At 42.3% G+C, this 19,152-nt stretch overlaps 1 protein-coding gene across 1 annotated transcript in view; it reads left to right on the forward strand.

Moving 5' to 3' along the window:
- The first annotated feature begins 469 nt into the window (after positions 1-469).
- Positions 470-19,152, forward strand: part of TOP1 (DNA topoisomerase I) — an 86,253-nt gene continuing 67,570 nt past the window's right edge. Inside the window, exons 1-2 of the mRNA XM_004310903.4 lie at positions 470-873; positions 1,210-1,234. Of these exons, the coding sequence (XP_004310951.1) occupies positions 841-873; positions 1,210-1,234 (58 nt within the window). The 5' untranslated portion in view covers positions 470-840. The remainder of the gene's footprint in view (positions 874-1,209; positions 1,235-19,152) is intronic.

Raw genomic sequence — 19,152 nt, forward strand, 5'->3', positions numbered from 1 at the left:
AAGCAGCGTCGGGGTCCGGTTAGCGAGAGAAGAATAGCTGGTGAGAGCTCGGGGCCCCTGCTGCCAAGGTATTTGCAGCTCCCGGGAGATCTCGGACCGGGCCCTGCCGCTGTCCCGCGGCGGCCTTTAAAGGCCCACCACGTGGCCGAGCTGCCGGCCCCAGTCCGGAGGCGGTGTCCGGGCTGCGCCTGCGCACTGCCTAGGGGAGGGATCTGGGATCCGAGAAAAGGCGCTGGGAGAGGAAGAGAAGATTTCACAGGGTGGGCGGCCGTGGGCGGAGTCAGCTCCTTATGCAAATCACATCGGCGCGCGAGGGCTAGGGGCGGGGCTTGCGATGCAAAGCCGGGTCCACCCTTGGAAGCACGAGGGGGCGGGTCCCGCAACCCTCGGCCTCCTTCCGGAATCTCTGACGTCAGGGACGTCGCATTTAAAAGCGGCCGCGCAGGCGCAGTGAGCCGAAATGCGAACTTAGGCTGTTACACAACTGCTGGGGTCTGCTGTCGCCACCAGGCCGGCAACAGTCAGCCTCGCCGCCGCTGTCGCCGCCTCAGCCGTTCCGGGAGTCTCAGGCCCTCCCCGCCGCCCTTTACCCGCGTCTCCGGGAGCCTCCCGGACCCCCAGTCCGCCCGAACAGGCCGGCCGCGACCGTCTCTGCGTCTCCTCGGCGCCCCTCACCGCCCGCCGCGCTCGCCGCCTGAGCCGTTCCGGGAGTCTCAGGCCCGCCCCGCCGCCCTTTACCCGCGTCTCCGGGAGCCCCCGTCCGCCTGAACAGGCCGGCCGCGGCCGTCTGCGACTCCTCGACGCCCCTCGCCTTCCGCCGCGCTCGCCGCTCCGGCCGACATGAGTGGGGACCATCTCCACAACGATTCCCAGGTACTGCCCTGCCCGGCCCGGCCCGCCCGGGCCCCCGGCCCCGCCCCGCCCCTCCACGACCCCCGGCGCAGGCCCCGGCCTCGGCCCGGCCGCCGCTTTGACAGGCCGGAGCCCCCCGCCAGGGGTGGCCGGCCGGAGGAGATCGGCTCCCCGGGCCCCGGGCGGGAGGCGCCAAGTTACAGTTTTAGGGGGGTTGGCTGACCCTTCAGGCCGTTCCCGGGGCCCCCTTATCCCGGGGGGCGCAGGGTGGGCCCGGCCCCCGGCAGCGCGCGCTCGCCCGCCGCCCGCGGGGTGAATGTGCCTGTTGTTTCATAGTCCCTCCTTTTCTCTCCCCAGATCGAGGCGGATTTCCGACTGAATGGTGAGTGTGCCCCCTCCCCGACCCCGGTGCCCCCGACCGCCGGCCCCGCTCCCGGCCCGAGCCGGGCAGAGGACAGACATGGCGTCCCAGAGACTAAGTCCCGGCTCCTCGCTCACCGGCCCCATTGTTCCCATCGGGCCGCCTCTGGACCCCCTTTCCGGGGACCCCAGCGCCCCCAGATCGCGGCCCTCCCAAGAGGGGGCAACGGAGACCCCGCGTCGCCCGCCGCTGGGCCTCTGGCAGTCTTTCCGGGCCCGGATTCCTCCCGGGAAAGTCGCCTTGTCGACAGTCGGGACTTAGTCTCTGCGCCATTTTCTTTTTCTCTCTCCTCTCCTTTCTGTGTCTATGTCTCTTTCTCTCCCTCCCTTGGCTCCTTCCTTGAGCTGCCCAGAAAAAGCTTTCTGCGGAGCAAAGCCACGTAAATCACAGACCTCACCAGGGGGAAGGTTGGGAGCCTGAATTGTTACTGTTTTTTCCCAAAGAGAACTTTATTTGGGGTGTTATTCCCTCTTACTGCTTCTTGTTTGTTTCCTTTTCTGCTTCCAGAATGAAAGATACCCTTCGGCAACTGTTGATTTTTTTTTTTTTTCCTCCCTTTCCCTGGTAAGATGTTTATGGTAGGAAATAGGGCTCTAAAGCTAAAGCCCTCCTTTGTGGAGTTCTTTATATTTTGAGATTGCTTTCCCCAAGTTGTGTTCTTTGCAAAGGTAGTGGTACCTGCCTTCAGAAAGTTTGCAAGTTCTCTGTTGGCCATCCATTGTAAATGTTGGGCTTAGGCATGTTGATTTTTTTTTTTAATTAAAGTATTACTGACTAGAACTTCAGTGGGGCTGAGGTTCCTAAGGCACTGTTTTTTTTTTTTTAGAAATGCAGTTTAGTGTAGTTGTCAGGAGGAAACGTCGCTGAGCATCTCATCTGGCCTGGTGTATTAGGCATTTCTCGTAAGCTGTGGGGTAGAAAAAAAGATTTTATTTATTGAAACAAAGATGACCAGCACCACCCCTGCTTCCTGTTCATTCTTTTTCAGAAGCCTCTGTTTTTCAGGAATCGAGAGCTAGCTTGCTTTTGCCTGACCTTTATGTTTTGTACCCTTTTCAGCCAAATCAAGGCATTTATTCTTTGAGTATTTCCACTTCAGTTACCGAGTGAAGATTCCCCCAATAGAAAGCTCACCCTGCGAGCTTTTCAACAATCCTGTTGAAGGAGAAGGTACCTTCTGTAGTGTGCTGGGAATTCCCACTGATTCTGATGGTACATAATCCTGCTCAGTTGAGTTTGGGTTCTGGGAACCTATCCAGTGGGAGAAGCTGATGACTAGGTTTTCTGATGTTGTAATCAGCAGTCCATCGTGTTAGCCTGCTCTACTGCGAGCAGCCTTATGTTCAGATTTTGAAGTAGGGCATCCAGCAAGAGATGGTACTCTGCGAGGAGAGAATCTGGTTAAAGTGTAGCATTTCTTGAGCACCTAATATATGCCAGGCACTGTGCTTAGTGCTAGAGCTGAACCTTTGGCCACAAAGTGCTGCTCTTGCCTTCAGTCTATGTGGGGGAGACATAATTAGTTAATTACAAGGTAGGTGCTGGGGCAAATCTATACCCAAAATGCTTTGGGTGACTAGGGGATTTAATTTTGTCTGAGGGTGGGGAAATTTCTCAGAGGAGGTAGCTTTTGGGCTTGCTTGTGCAAGACTAGGTGCTGAGTGTCAAGAGTTGGAGTATTTCTTAACTATGTTTAGTCAACCTATCAGGGTTTTAAAAGCGGGAGATGAGGCCCCTGCTGTTCAGAAAACCGCAGAGTGTAAGATACGTTTCTTTGGGATGTGGGAGCAAAGAAAGGATGTGGCAGGTGAGGATGTAAAAGTCCTTTTGACCTCTCTTGGAGGAAGGTAGGATCTTAATACAGAATAAGTGTTTTTTGACTCTCAGACTGGGCTGAGTAGGTAATGTATCTAGTAATGAAACAAAGTGTAGTCCTTTCTCCTCAGAAAGTTAACCTCCATGGTTCTCACCTAGGTTATACAAAGGAACTGTTGAATATGTGAATGATTGTAGGCTGGGTAGGTTATTAATTGCTGATATTTATTGAATGTTTACTGTCTATCAGGCATGAATCTCAGTTCTTTCCATTGGATCATCTAGTTTAATTTAATCCTTGGAAGAACCCTTATGAGTTGGGTACTATTATCTCCATTTCCATACATAAGGAAACTGAGCCTTAGGTATATTTACTAGCTTTCCCAAGGGCAGTGAGTTGGCACTACAAAGCTCACAAGCTTAGCCACTATGCTATATATGATTCTAGTATGAAGAAATTAAAAGCTGCCTCATCTCTGCTTTCTTACAGAGCTGAAAAAGGCAAGAGGGAGAGATTTGATAGTTTGTTGTTTGCTTTTTATCTAAACCTGCTCCCAAAAGAAAAAGCACTTTAACTGCTTCCCCACCACACTGAGGGTCTGACAGTGGAGTATTATCTTTGTAAATATTGTCTAGAAGAAAGATGTAGTATTAGTAGCTGTTTGCTTGCTCTATTAAGTAATACATTAGTAACTAGTGATTGATTTATGTAACTATGAAAGAGTTTTTAAAAGATAAAAATCAATGTTTAATTATGCTCAGACAAGTTATTGTTGATCTTTGTATTAAGAGTTTGCTTAAGCATGATTTTAAGTGGACCTAAACCCATCTTACAGATGAACTGTGCCAATAATGTTAAAACAAAACTCCCTCATTTGCCTGCCCTCGTCCCCTAAGAGCTGAAAGATTTTTTGCCTTTGGAGTTCATTCTTTACAATAGTTAGAACTGTTACTGTTCGTATAGAATTTAGAACATTCCAGCCCATACTCAACTGCTGGGAAAAATCTGTTATTTGTGAAATGTGTGTATATTTAAAGTATTGCTGGGAGTTTCAGGAGCAGAAACCATAATCTCTTATACCTAAGAGAAAAGGCTTCTTTTTCTAGGTGTTGGTAGCACTCATTGAAGTGGGGCTGAGTCATTAGCCCAGTACTGTGCAGACTACTGAATTATCTGTAGTGTTGATAATGGTAACATCAGGTTGGGGGTCAGTGGTCCTATTGCTGTTTCAAGAGCTTGATGTTTTTGTCCATCTACTCTGGAGTAGTAGGGTTCTTTCTTCCCTGGCATGAGTAAAGTATAATGCTTGGTTTCATCAGTGATTATTCTCAGAAATGTTACATGGGTTCATTGTTTGGCATTATCTTGTGTTGATTCTAGTAGCTTAGTGGATTCAAACTGGATGATGGAATTAAATATGAATTGTTTCTGATGCTAACAGATAGTTATACTTCTGTGCTGTTGGGCACTGGTTGGGATGGCAGGTGGGAAAACTAATGATGTGGCTATCTGAAAATTCCCATCACATTTTTAAAACCAAACTGATGGCACCTTCAAATGAAATCTGGCACGTCTTCCTACTCCATCCAGAAACACTTAAGCTCTGGGCTCCAGTGTTGTCCTTCCTTCCACTGCAGCCAGATTTCTTGGGGGCACCTTTTCAGAATTAGTGAGCTGCTGTAGAATCTTTATAGATGAAACGGAGTTGCTTGTCAACATGTGCTTTTTAGATTACTAGCATGTCAGAACTCACAAACAAATTTTAGATTCCGACGTTACCGGTAAAACAAGAAAATCAAGTAGTTACTAAATCAGAAATACCTCATGGTTTAAAAAGTGAAAACTGGATAATATTGCTTGCTATAATTAACTCATACTTGTCTTTGGTAAGTAGATAAAGTAAAATGGAAAATAGGAAGTCAGGGTCAGTTCCAAAATCTCATTTTAACCAACAGTAGCAAAAAAAGAATTGAGTCTGGCTTTTTTCCTTTAACATCAGCATAATAATGGGGAATTGTGAGAATTTGAAGAGAGATTCATTAGTTTGTTCTAGGTGAGTCAGTATCCATTTATACAAGTGCCAGGGATTCTTAACATGTCTCAAAGCTTATATTCTAAAATGAAGCTGTTGGGGGTTTTTGTTTGTTTTCGGCGTGTGTGGGGGCATGCAGAAAACATGGCTGACTTCTGAGCTTGTGAATATGTGTTGTATGTTAATCACAGTAACAGTTACCTGTTGCTGCCAATGGTATTGGACGTGATTCTGTTGTGCTTTCTGGGTGTATTTCATTTTAGGAACTTTCAGACATACTTCAGTTGTTCATGTTATTTCCTAGTAGTTGGGTATGAGTGCATACGTATGTTATTGGTCTTTAACAGCTTTTGCCGTACTTACAGTGCAGAATACTGATTTTCTTCAAACCCAAAGTTATTTCTCCAGAAGTGTTTTGTGAGGGATTGCGTGTTTTTCATATGAAACTATGTTGAACTCCAATAAAGTTCTAGGTTCACTGGGAAAAATGGATTCCAATGTAATTATTTACTTTTGAATGAGGCTATGGAAATGCTTGAAATGAGTATTTGATGTGGGATCCTGAGTTTAAAAACTGTCTTGAAAGAAAGGTAAAATATGGTCCATTCATTGCATTTGGAGACGGAAGAGAGTCAGTTCACTAACTTTTCTGAATCTTGTGGTTAAGGTTATCTGACTGCCGCTTAATTATTTTTGAATTCATTAACTTTGCGAAATGAGGGCATTTGGGCAAGCAGTTGAGAATTTGGCTTCTTAAGGTAAAAAGTTTGGGATGGGAGAAGTTCCCAACTGGCCCTTTAGAAGTGAATGAGATATTGTGTTTAAAGGAGGCTTTTAGATTGTCTTTAAACTTTGAGTAGTAATAGTTGGAACAAGTCTTTTCTGTTTCCATGCCTTGTAAATCTGAAGTTTGTGAAGCAGCTTTCCATCCCCATGGCTTCAGGCCAGTAGCTAAAGTAGGAAATGTAAAATAGAGGCCATCGGTATGGAAGACGTAGCATTTGCCAACCTTTGCCCTTCCCCCACCACCTGCCTATCTAGGTGTGAGCAATGTGTAGTATGCTCTGTGTTGATAGCATAGGGCCTGGGTACTGTGCAGGGGGATAAAGATGGGGGAGTGGTGATGGTGGGTGTAGCCTTGGCTTTATTAGGTGGGAAGAAGCTTAGAGTGGAATATCTGTTAGATATTAATGGTATTTTGGGTAGTGTTGTAGGAAATGACTAATAGTTTGCTAAATGATTTTAGCAGCAGTAGATATTACTTAAAATGATATTTATTCTGTATATTCAAGAAAGATTCTAAATATTTTTCAGACTGGGAGAGAAGTGACTCAAGTATATGTCTAGGTATACAGATTGTAATATCATCAAGCTAGACCACCCATTGTCAAAGTTTGTATTGTGTCTTTATCTGTCATTTATGACTGTAAGGTTTAGTTAAGAAAGAAACGGCAAGGGATATTGGCAACTTAAGTTTTAAATTTCTTTTTGGTAGGTACTCGTTTTTAATTTGTTGCCTTATATTTTTAGATCCACTCAGTTATCTCCCTGCCAACTTTACCTTTCTGTACTGTTCTTGAGAATTTTTCTGAAATGTATAGTAAATATTTTTATTTACATCTCCCTTCTGCCCTCCTCATTAGATTGGGTAGAGGTGCGTGCATCTCTACCAGTCTCAGGTTAATTCCTCTCTGAGCCTTTGAAGTTAACTTTGTTTCTGTGGATTTAAGGAACCGAAGAACTCAGTTCATTAGCATTCCTGAGACACACCTAGATAAGCTTCAACAAAAGGTGTTAAAGCAGTCAGCATAATTGAGGACTTTAATTCGCTTGTCTTTGTTGTTGACGTTGCTGAGAACAAGTTTAATAGATCCCTGGGTATTATGACATTTTCCTGTATTTTAAGAACAAAAACACATCCGCCAACCCTTGGTCCAATATTCTTTGTATTTTTCTCAGCACAGCCTAGGAAAGATAGAGGGCAGGAACCTTGGAGGAGATATCCTTGGCTATTTGGAGTTTACCAAAAAAAGTTGTTAGTTGAAGGCTATTCCTACACTAGAATACACTAGAAGTGTACTCATTGCCCCTTAGTAAAAGTCCAGATTTTAACCTTGCTACCAGATACGAATGCCTAGATTTATAAAGTTTTGTAGGCAGAATACGGGTTGGGCAGAAGACTGATCTAGATTTCAAGATAAGTGGATTAGGGAATCTCATTGGCTGAGACCCCCTTGCTTTACCCAGCTCCTATAAGGTAGCCCCTTTATTTCTTTGTAGTCAGCTATCTGAGCTCTTGCTTGGCAGCAGAAGGGGAAGTGGGAGGAAGGGAACTAATTTTGAGAGTTTGGTAGACACTATGTTTTTGTATTCATTAAATCTCATTGGGAGATTGGGATTGACATATATACACTAATATGTATAAAATGGATAACTAATAAGAACTGCTGTATAAAAAAATAAATAAAATTCTAAAAATAAAAAAAGAATAAATCTGAATTTAATGGGAATAGTACAGATTTGTGGGAAAACCTTCTCATCTCCCCCCTTTTTTTTAAAATATCTTTCAAAAAAATATTTTATTTATTTATTTTTGGCTGCGTTGGGTCTTCATTGCTGCACACGGGCTTCTCTAGTTGCGGCCAGCGGGGGCTACTGTTTGTTGTGGTGTGTGGGCTTCTCATTGCAGTGGCTTCTCTTGTTGCGGAGCATGGGCTCTAGGCATGCGGGCTTCAGTAGTTGTGGCACATGGGCTCAGTAGTTGTGGTCACGGGCTCTAGAGCTCAGGCTCAGTAGTTGTGGCACGCGGGCTCAGTAGTTGTGGCGCACGGGCTTAGTTGCTCCACGGCATGTGGGAACTTCCTGGACCTGGGCTTGAACCCGTGTCCCCTGCATTGGCAGGAGGATTCTTAACCACTGTGCCACCAGGGAAGTCCCTCTCATCTCCCCTTTTTGGTAGCATACTGCCTTAGTCCAGATTCCAGAAACCCCAGTCAGGTGGTAATTGGTAAGCTTCTAATAAGATGTCACAGCCGGGACGTGCCTGGTAGTCCAGTGGTTAAGACTCTGTGCTTCCACTGCAGGGGGTGTGAGTTCGATCCCTGGTTGGGGAACTAAGATGCCATATGCCCTTCAGCGCAGCCAAAAAAAAAAAAAAAGATGTCACAGGCTGTCCTTAATTATATGCTGTTAGAGGTAGCCTTAGACCCCTTATATCTTCAAGAGATGCTATGGTATTAAGGCTGGAACCAGATTGCTATTGAAGTAGGAGAATAAGTGATGAAGAGGGAGGCTCTGGGGAGATACAATGCTCTTGAGCAGCTGTGGTAAAATAGAAAGTTGGAGTAGAAATCAGAGCAATCTGGATTAAGTCCCTGTTCTTACTATGAAACTTGTCCTGGCCGCTATACCTTGTTTTCTTTTTCTTTTTTTTAAAAATCTTTATTGGAGTATAATTGCTTTACAGTATTGTGTTAGTTTCTGCTGTACAACCCTCTAGATCGTCACAAAGCATCAAGCTGATCTCCCTGTGCTATGCAGCAGCTCCCCACTAGCCATCCATTTTACATCTGGTAGTGTATATATGTCAATGCTACTCTCTCACTTCATCCCAGCTTCCCTGCCCCACCCCCCCCCCGGCCGTGTCCTCAAGTCCATTCTCTGCTTCTTTATTCCTGCCCTGCCACTAGGTTCATCAGTACCGTTTTTTAAGATTGTATATGTGTGCGCTAGCGTACGTATACCTTGTTTTCTCATCTGTAAACAAGGATGATATTTCTATGCTTCACAAGCTATTGAGATTTAAATGAGTATATGAAGGTGTCTCTCTACCCACATTTTAAAATTTAAACTTTGATTAGACAGCTTCTGCTCTGAGATGGATCTTTATCTTGAATGTTAGATTTGAAGTAGTGAGTTGGTGGCTCTTTCCTTCCCTCACTGGTATTCTCTGTTAACATTTTAAATCTTCCTGACATTTACACAGTGAACAGTAACACATAACTAGAGTTGGTAGATAGAGTCTTTACCTAACTGAACTGCATAGCCTATGTGGCTCTCTTCTGACTATTAAGCAATCACCGTAAAATAAAAGATGGTGTATCTATATCTAGGTTTGGGCTAAGTAGGAGCCAAATGTTTACCTGGTTCTTACTTTTCTAAGAATAAGTCTAAGGCAAGGTGGTTACTGCTGAAAGAACTTCTTCCAGCAATAAAGGTGGGCTTAGAAATGAAGGAAGTGTATTGATGTGGGTAATTTCTCAACCTTTTAATAGAATTATGGGTTTTCTATTAAAGTCACCCAGAGCTTATATGTCATTTATACCTCAATTAAAAAAGAAAGATAACCAAGGGTTTATCTTTTAGATACATTTAATCAGTGAAATGCCTAGTTCATTATTTGTGGTTTGTTTTTTTTTTTTAAACCACAGAACTCAGTATGTCTTCCGCCATCATGGTTCTTCAAAGGGTACTCTTTTACTACCTGCCGCCCCAATATATATATATATAATATATATTATATATATTATATATATAATATATATATATATTTTTTTGGCTGCATCACGTCTTCGTTGCTGCGCGCAGACTTTCTCTAGTTGCGGCGAGTGGGGGCGACTCTTCCTTGCAGTGCGTGGGCTTCTCATCGCGGTGGCTTCTCTTGTCGCGGAGCACAGGCTCTAGGCGCGTGAGCTTCAGTAGTTGTGGCACACGGGCTTAGTTGCTCTGTGGCATGTGGGGGGATCTTCCCGGACCAGGGCTCGAACCCGTGTCCCCTGCATCGGCAGGCAGATTCTTAACCACTGTGCCACCAGGGAAGTCCCCACCTCAATATTTTTAAACTGAGAAGACTCAAAGCACCTGAGAGTTACTTTTATTTTTCATTTATTCAGATGGTTGCTCAAAGTGACCAGCTCAACTTGCTGTGAAATAATAATTCTTGGGAATAAGTGCCTTAGATAATAAAACTTAGGTATGAGAACTTAAGTAGCAAACTCCATGTTAACAATTGTGCATGAGTATAGGCATTTGGGGGATTCCATGGAAAAAAATTTTAGTAATGGCTCATAAGTCTAGGTAATGCTGATTATTGAATTGCCTTGAATTTTTAATTTGGAAGTACTATTTAAGATAAACCGAAGTTAGTTAGGGATATGTTTACTATTGTACATTAAACTAAACCAAATGGATCTTAGTAGAGATCTTATACCATGGATCAAAAGGATTATCCGAGTAGCATCACAACAGGAACAGACTTCAAAATTAATATTCAATTAAAGGTAGTCCAGAGAAAATAATTTTGTAGGATCAAAATTACAGCACAGGGTCTAATTTTAAAGAGTCTCAGAGATAAAGTCTTGAAAAGATAAACATCTCAGGAACAAATGGTTCTTAAAGTACTTAGGAAAAAAAGTGAGAAAGTGAATATTAATACTGCATGTCTCTATTGCCCTCCGTATGTTAGAGTGTCAGAAATAGGATTGGGTTTAAAAGTCTTCAGAGCTTGGACCTCTTTCTCTTACATCATTTTTCTCTGATTAAGAATGTGAATAGCCTTGGGTGGGGAGGGGATCCATGTGTCTCCACCCACCCACCGCCAAATCAGGCAACCATAATGTAGTGGAAAGGATATTTCAATTTGAGCTCTTGCACTTCTGCTCAATGGCGATGTCTTTGAACAAGTTAATCTCTGAGTCTTAGTCCTTTGCATCTAAACTAGGTCTAATACTGAGGATTAAATAGCATGTGAGGATCACTTTATTTATTTAAATTTATTTATTTATTCATTTATTTTTTGCTGCGTTGGGTCTTTGTTGCTGTGCGCGGGCTTTCTCTAATTGCAGTGAGTAGGGGCTACTCTTTGTTGCGGTGCGTGGGCTTCTCATGGCGGTGGCTTCTTTTGTTGTGGAGCACGGGATGTTAGGCTTATGGGCTTCAGTAGTTGTGGCTCACGGGCTTTAAAGTGCAGGTCAGTAGCTGTGGCACACGGGCTTAGTTGCTCTGTGGCATGTGGAATCTTCCCGGACCAGGGCTCAAACCCGTGTCCCCTGCCTTGGCTGGCAGATTTTTAACCACTGCGCCACCAGGGAAGTCCTGAGGATTACTTTAGTAAAGGTAAAAACTTAGAAAAAAATTTTGAGTTCCTTGCCAGTCCTTAAATTAAAAAAAAAAAAAAAAAATCACCCAATCACCTTTTCAGAGATTGCTTCGTTAGTCTTCTGTACAAAGGGAACTTCAATTTCTTTAAATTTGGGTATTGTGAGATTTTACTCCAGGGGAGAAGGGTCACTAGGGAGCTTTGAATATGATACTGTTGCTGTGAATCTGAGATGGGCGGGCTCAGGAGGGTGCTGACTCGCCTTTACTTTGTGACTATGTACAAACCACTTCGTTTCTCATACCGCTTTGCCCTTGGGTTGGTGCAGTATTTAAGAGATCTTCTTAGGAAGGTAAAACGTTCATGTTTAATTGCAAATGGAAACTTTAAGTTGCCATGTTCATTTATTTAAACATTCACAGAGTAAATACCTGTAGTGACTAGATACAGATGAACAAGACAAACCCATAGGGCTCTCAGAAGGAACACTTTGAGGTTAGTAAGTTGCAGGCCTGTATTTTTACTTCCTCTGTTGAGATTCCATGTGTTTTCATCAGTGCAAAGGCTCCTGTCGTACCAGGGTAAGTGGGAACGGAAGGTACTTTCTGGCAGCTAATGCTTCACTATCAGTGAAAAAGAGTGATGTCTCCATTTATTTCCAATCCTAGGAGATTTGTTTTTCCCTCCTTGGAAAGAATTGGAAAAGCTAGGACCTTAGATTTCCAAAGATGTCCAAACTCATAACTGTTCTAGAAAAAAAAAATTTAGGATACCTATAAGCTCATTAAAACTTTTTCACCTAGAATAGAAGAATAAAAGTTTAGTTTTAAGTTCTGTGTATTTTCCATTATCTTTTTGTATCAGATACTTGTTTTGCATGAATTTTAGGAAATTAGTTTTCAGGTTTCCCCGAACAGGTACATTTGTCAGGGTGACTAGAAACGTTCACATTCTGTGCAAGAGATTCATATGACAGTAGCTAATCAAGTATTTGCTTGAAATAGTTTAAATCCTTGAATGCATTGCCTAAAATAAAAGCTGTGAAATCACCATCTTATTAAATTTGAAGAACTGAAATCTTAGAGGTTAGACTCAGGACTTAAAGTCCTGGGAAACTAATTGTATGAAACATTTCAAATATATTACTATTGTTACTCCTTCCTAATCCATGAGGTGTCTTGATACGGGCAATACATGAAAGCTGTTAAACTCCTCAGAGGAAGGTTCAGAGTACATAGTAGTGTTATGTATAGTGTGATTTGAACACTAGAAAACTGATTGAGACTAAACGTTAGCTTTACTCTGCCTTATTCTTATAATCAGTGTGTTTTCGCAGGAGTAGATGCAATGACAGTAGTTCTTGCTATTTAACATCGAAATTTTCACAGTTCTAGTTAACCAGGAAAGAACAAAAATGGGGAGGAGGAATACAAATTGGCTAGTCTTTGCAACTGCTGGCTTGTTACACTTGACTTCTAAACTGAAAGCTCTCCAAGGCCACACAGCCCAGCTCTGAAAAGTCTCCCAGTTAGCTCCCTTAGCATACAGAAGTCCACGACAGACAGACGGGGTGGGCTCAGTGGAGATTCAGCTGATGGTGGTTTGACCATAATTAATTACTCTTTCCACTTAAAAATCAAATCACCTTCTTCCTCCCTTGAGTGCAGTGTAATATAAAAATCACACTTCCACAGAAGTTTATAATCTTTTTACAGATGTTAGCACCCTCCTAATCTCAGAATGTTGGGAAAGTGGTCTATAAGCAGAAATGTGCTTGTTTTCTCTTTGGGGAAACAGATTTTAGTGGGCAAACAAGAAGCTACAAATTTTCCCTCAGTAGTCCTGAAAATGTTATAGAACTTATTTAGGACTGGAGCTAACTTCTAGAATTTAGATGTCAGGTAGTGTTTGTGTTAAGCTCAAATTTTTAGGGGAAGAGTTCAAAGTTATAGTACAATATGATGAAATATGTCTATAAGTGACTGAAAACAGTGAAAGTGTTTGCATAAGTAAGACTAGCGGACTATCAAACAGAATTCATCCTGATTGCACATGAGTAAATATGCATGCCAGTAGGTGCTGTTGTACAAAAGTGAAGATAATTTTGCTCAGTACATTTACTGAAAACTTGATATATTTTTTTAAAGGCCTTCTGCAGCAACCCTGTTTCCCAGAAATGAAGTTCAGTGTGCGTTCTTCTCCCAGAAGTCTATGATCATGTTTTGTTCTGTTAAAATATTCCTTTTTACCCTGGAATGCCTCCTTAGTGTTTAGAACTTGGTACAGTTTAGATAAGTATATCATCTCCATTTTCCTATCTATTTTTAGGAAGGCATTAAGTATTGTAAACTCCTTGAGAGTTAGAAACATCTCAGAGCTTGTTTCAATATTGAAGGCATAGTCTTAGATACTCAGTTTCCTTTCCAGTGAAATCTGTCTGCAATCAACACTTAACCCCAAGCCAGAAGTAGCCACTTTTCTCTGGCTTTCACTGAGCCTTTGTTGTCCTCTTCCAATTTTTCATTCTAGGCTTTAGAAATATATGTGGTTGGCTTATTACTTACTAGGAAGTGGGCAAGAGCACGTGGTCGATACAGATGCTTTTAACAAATGTTTAGTTGTGAAATGGGATCCTCCCTCTCTCCTAGCTCACCAACTGGTTGAAAATCAAGTTAGGAACATTGAGAGCTTTACACTGAGTTTTCAGTTCTTAAGCTAATTTGCATAAGAATTACCTGGGAGTGCTTGGAAAAAATACATATTCCTAGTCCTATGCCTTGAAGTTGATTCTGTTGTGGAGCTATTGAGAAATCTACATTTTAAATATATCTTTAACAATTCAAAATGATTCTAATACAGGTGACCCATAAGTCACCTTTGGAGAAACTGATCTATGTGAACTATTTTATTTGGCTAAGATCTGTTTTGTTTCATTTGATTAAGGTACTCCATTGGTCTAGTTATTAAATTTACAGAATTTTTAAAAAGGCATCAGAACAGTGTTTTCCATATGTTTATAAATGCTTATTACTTATCTCACTCTAATTTAAATAAATATCTTCTACCTTTCAACGAGCATTTAGATAAATAGCAGAGATAGTTAACTGCCTTTGCAGCTGTTTAACTATGTGTCTCATCAGAATCCTAATCCTTTCTCCTACTTCCATGTTTAACTAGCCATTATTTGATCCTGATGTCATCTTTTAAGATTGGTTGACTAAGCGGAGCATGAAGAGTGAGAGGCAGTTTTCATGCTAGTGTTCGTAGGATGTTGAAGGCAGGGCTTGAGGACGTGAAGTGGAGCGTAGTTTAGTGGAATGCTGTGGATCTAACCTGTGGAGGGCACTATCTTTAGGTTAAACTAGGGGTCTTTAGTTACTGATGGCACTGATTGAAATGGGAGGATTTGAATAGAGCAGTGGTTCTTAAAGTGTGGTTTCTTGATCAGCAGCATCAGCATTGCCTGAGAACTTGTTGGGGGAAATGCCGTTGGGGGAAATGCAAATTCTTGGCCCTCATGCAAACCTACTGGCTCAAGCTCTGGGAGTGGGGGCTCACGGCCTAGGTTTTACCAAGTCAGCCAGGTGATTGATACACACTGAGGTTTCAGGACCAGTGGAATAGAGTAAGATTTGAAGTTCACCTTCTCCTATTGCACCTCTCACATTTTTAGGAGGAATGAAAGACAGTTGAAGTCCATGTGCTCACCAGTGAAACATAGGCTTTGGAGTGAGATAAACTTGGATTCAACTCTCGGTAGTTGGGTGGCCTTGAGCAGATTATGACTCTGATTCATATGAAGCCTATAACTAGTTTTGTAGTAATTCAACCTCTTAAACAGTGTTCCTTGTTTTTTTCACAAGGCCCATGTCTGGGCCTCAATACTTGTTTGATACTTATACTTCCTTATAGTTAGGAATTTGGAGTAATTCAAAATGGGAGCAAAAAATAGGAGCCAGTTACATGATTAGCACCAGGAAAGCTTCTAAAGAGCATATATGTATTCAGGCTTACACTTTCTGTAGCTAGTTACCCAGAGAATGACCTGTGCATTTCAAGCACAGTCAGTAGTGATATTCTGGACAAAAAGGGCCCATTGGCTGAATTAGTAATAGGATGCATGAAGCAACGCATCAACACACTTGATACCTTTATGGCCAGACAAGGTGTGGACTTGGGGCCGTTTGAGGCCCACGCCCATTGGAAATGGGCAGTTTAGGCTGAGCTGGTGGGTTCCTATGCAGCACTGGCAGGAGGTTTGTAGTCACTTTCACTACTTCCCAGGCATTAAGGGCCCACTTAATAGAAGCAAAGGAAGGCAAGCCTGCAGGAATGAGCCTGTCCTAATTGAGCTGGCCTGAGAAGGTACATTTTCAGGTTAGACAAGTCCTTTTTCTCTTTTAAGTTCTGCCTCCTAGGAAAGGAGAAGCATTTTCAGTACGGAAATGTCCTTGTGAAAACATTACTCACTACAGAAGAGTATGTAAAATGCAAATAACCCTCTTAAGGATCTTGTACTGGTTAATTACTTTCAGAGGCAAAAGTAAAAAATTCCAACTTTGTCTTGCGTTTAGAGAACAAAGATGAGTTAGTAAAATGGGACTTCCTTGCCATACTCCTGAAGCTTAAAATAATTGCTCTATCTGGTTTAACTTATACCTTAGTGGACTAATGCCTTAGTTGAAATGTTCTCTGGGCAGCACTCGTTGAGTCTCTGATTCCCCTGGAACTCTGCAGAAGCGGCCTGCTTTTGAGATGGCACACTTCGGCTGACCTTAAGGAACTACACAACATAGTGTCTTGCCGTGTAGGGAAAAGGCCCCTGACTGGGCTCCAGCAGAGGAGTCACTGGTGGAGTGGAGAGTGCTAGGCAAGGCATCAGGACACAGGAAGTCTCAGTCCTGGTTTTGTCAGCACTGTCCAGTGGAATTTTCTGTCATGATGGAAATTGTTCTTGATCTGTGCTATTCCACATGGTAGCTGCTGGCCATGTTGAGCCTTTGAAATGTGGCTAGTGTGGCTAAAGAACTTAATTTTCAAGTTTTATTTTTTCTTTAATTTAAAGTAGCTACATGTGGCTAGTGGCTTCATATTGCACAGCACAGCTCTAGGTAAAATTTAGATAAGAGCAAAGAGATTTGGGTTTAGATTTTACTTGGAATATGGGAGGTTGGGGCTCTTGGAACTTCAAAATCCAAAACAGGTATGAATTTATGTTATGAGTTTGAATAAAGAACTTCCTTCTGTAAGTCTACATTGCCTTATCCTGGGTGACATGCTAAGAGGATTTATGACTGGTAAGTAAAGTTGAGTTTACCACAGCAGTTGGAAAGCTCAGACAGTTTTCCATTTTACTTGACCCCTTTAGTGCTACACAAAGGTGAACATTTAAGGTACCTGTGGATTGAATAAATTTTCATTGTATCTCAGCAACCCTATGAGATAGGTCATGTCTGTTTTGTAGTTGACAAAAACAGATTAACTTATGTTTACATATAATACCTTATGGATCACTGTCCTTTAAAATGGTTGGTTTTAGCTCACAACTTAATTTGAAATTGCAAGTTTTTAGTATGTTGCTATGACAAGAAGTTAATTCATATTTGTTCCACTGTAGTCAGTAATAAATTAATGTCTCACTGTAAGTGGTAGAGAATCTAAGATTGTCCAGGCAAGCAAATAGCACCCAAGATTTTAACTCACCCAAGGTGCTGCTTATAGTAAAAGCAGATCAGAACTCAACTTCTCCACCCCATTTGGGGTCTTCCTGTCATTTGTACGCTCACAGTGAACATAGTGAGTGAGTGTTGACTTACTTATAAGTAGTCTAGTCCACCATTAGCCAGACAATCTTAGTCTGGTGGAATAAAGTGAGATTTTATAGCCTTGACCACTGGCGTATAGTGAACGTATGAGGTCTTAGAAAATAACTTGAGTAAATTGCTTAAAGACCAGGGACCAGATCCAGTTTCCTTCAGCTTTAGCTTCAAATTATGATCTGTTATTTTTGAGGGTGGGAAGACAAAATGGAATTGGGATAAAATAAGTAGCTGAATTTTGAACATTTATTATCTCCACTTTTGAAGAAACTGAGGCTCAAGGCTATAGTTAGTAGTAAGCCACACAGCTGGGAGGCTAATCGAAGCCTGTCTGATGCCACAGCTTGAGTTCTTAAATGTGACACAAAACAAGGTAAAGGGGAGCCTGGGTGACTCAGTTGCCTCCTGGGAATCCTGGGTTGTAGTGGAGTGACCTGTGTGGTATCAGACCAAGGACTTGCATTTCTTAGAGCACTTGCCTTCATTTAGTGGATCCTTATCAGACTAATATCATTGACTAGAAGGCTCTGTTACAGTTTAATGTGTAATCCTTTCCTTATTAAGGAAGGCTTGCCGGCTTGTGCAGCAGAGACCCCTGGATAATTTATTTTTAAGCAGTTCACCTTGTGCTTGGAGCCAGTTACTCCAAAAATCAGTAAAACTTCTGTTTATCTGAGTACTCAAGAAAAAGGATCTTTTTGTTAACCAGGGATTTACTAGACCCCGCCCCCCCAACCCCCTTATTTTAGAAGGATCTCTGAAGTCTGCTTATATACTAAGGAGTTTCATTGGAGGTGGTTAGGAGTGTGAACAAGTGTGATGTTGTTACCACTTCAAGGGGGATAAATAACAAATTTAACTAGCTTGCTGCTTAAGAAGCAGAATTAGCAGTGGGCTCAGCCTTGGCCTCCCCTTCAGAGTTCTCATTCGTGTGACTGACTCTGTCTAGTTTTGTAGAGCAAGTAGATTTTAACCACTTTTAAATCAAGTATGGCCATTCACGGGCTGTTTGAAAGGAGGAGAGAAGAGGGAACCAGGCTGAGCATGGATATCATTTAGGGGAAAGCCTTAGGTAAAGCAAGGAGGATATTCATTTACACACCGAGCTTCAGAATGGCACCGCTCTCTCTACGGGGGCATTGGGGATAGTTTCTAGTCACTGTTAAGTAATTGCAGAGTTCTGAAAACTGTGCTTTCTTTTGTATGGCCCATGGTGTTTATATTTTTTTACTGGTTGGGGAAAAAATTATTAAATACACCTGAAACTAATATAATGTTATGTCAGTTATACTTCAATTTAAAAAAAGAATATTATTTCATGACACAGGAAGATTATATGAAATGCAAATTCCAGTGTCCATAAATAAAATTTTATTGGAATGCAGCCATGCTCATTCATTTACATATAATCTGTGGCTGCTTTTGTGCTACAGTGGCAGAGCTGAGTATCTGCAACAGAGATTGAATGGGCCACAAAGCCTAAAACTATTTATTACCTGTCCCCTTAGAGAAAAATTTTGCTGACCCCTGGCTTGGTGAGTAGTGCCAGATGCTTACCTTGCTGATTCACACTTGTATGTATCACAGGAAGCTCACGGGACTCTTTTCATAAAACTTGGTAGCCTCTGGCTTCCAGAGGAATCTGTATAAGCCAAGTGTCAAAAGTTTACTGTGAGCTTGCAGCTTCATTAAGTCTTATTCTATCTTTTTTCTAGTCATTCATCTTCTCAACTGAGTCCCAGTGGCAGGACTCAAGTTACCTCTGTCTCTAAGCACGTCTGTGCCCAATGTCCAAACAACAAAGGAAATTTCTATTCTAAAGCACCTGACTACCCTACTCCTTATCTAAGTTGGGGTAGCTGTGTCACCCCTAATGTAGCTCTTCCTTCTTCCTTTCAAATAGGGGCTGGGAAAGTAGCAGGTGAAAACCTCTTTCTTCCTCAGTTGTAGAGCCTCAGTATACTCAGCTGTAAATTTAAAAAAATCCCCAGGGACTGACTCAGCAAGCACCTTGTGCCTGCCTTTTAAAGGAACAGAGAGACCCAGTTGAAGTAGAAACTGAAAATAAAATCGGTAGCATGTCCATTATTGTAGGTGGCTGGTACTTGGTATTAA

The sequence above is a fragment of the Tursiops truncatus genome, chromosome 15 (genome assembly GCF_011762595.2).
Source record: "Tursiops truncatus isolate mTurTru1 chromosome 15, mTurTru1.mat.Y, whole genome shotgun sequence".
NCBI lineage: Eukaryota > Metazoa > Chordata > Mammalia > Artiodactyla > Delphinidae > Tursiops > Tursiops truncatus.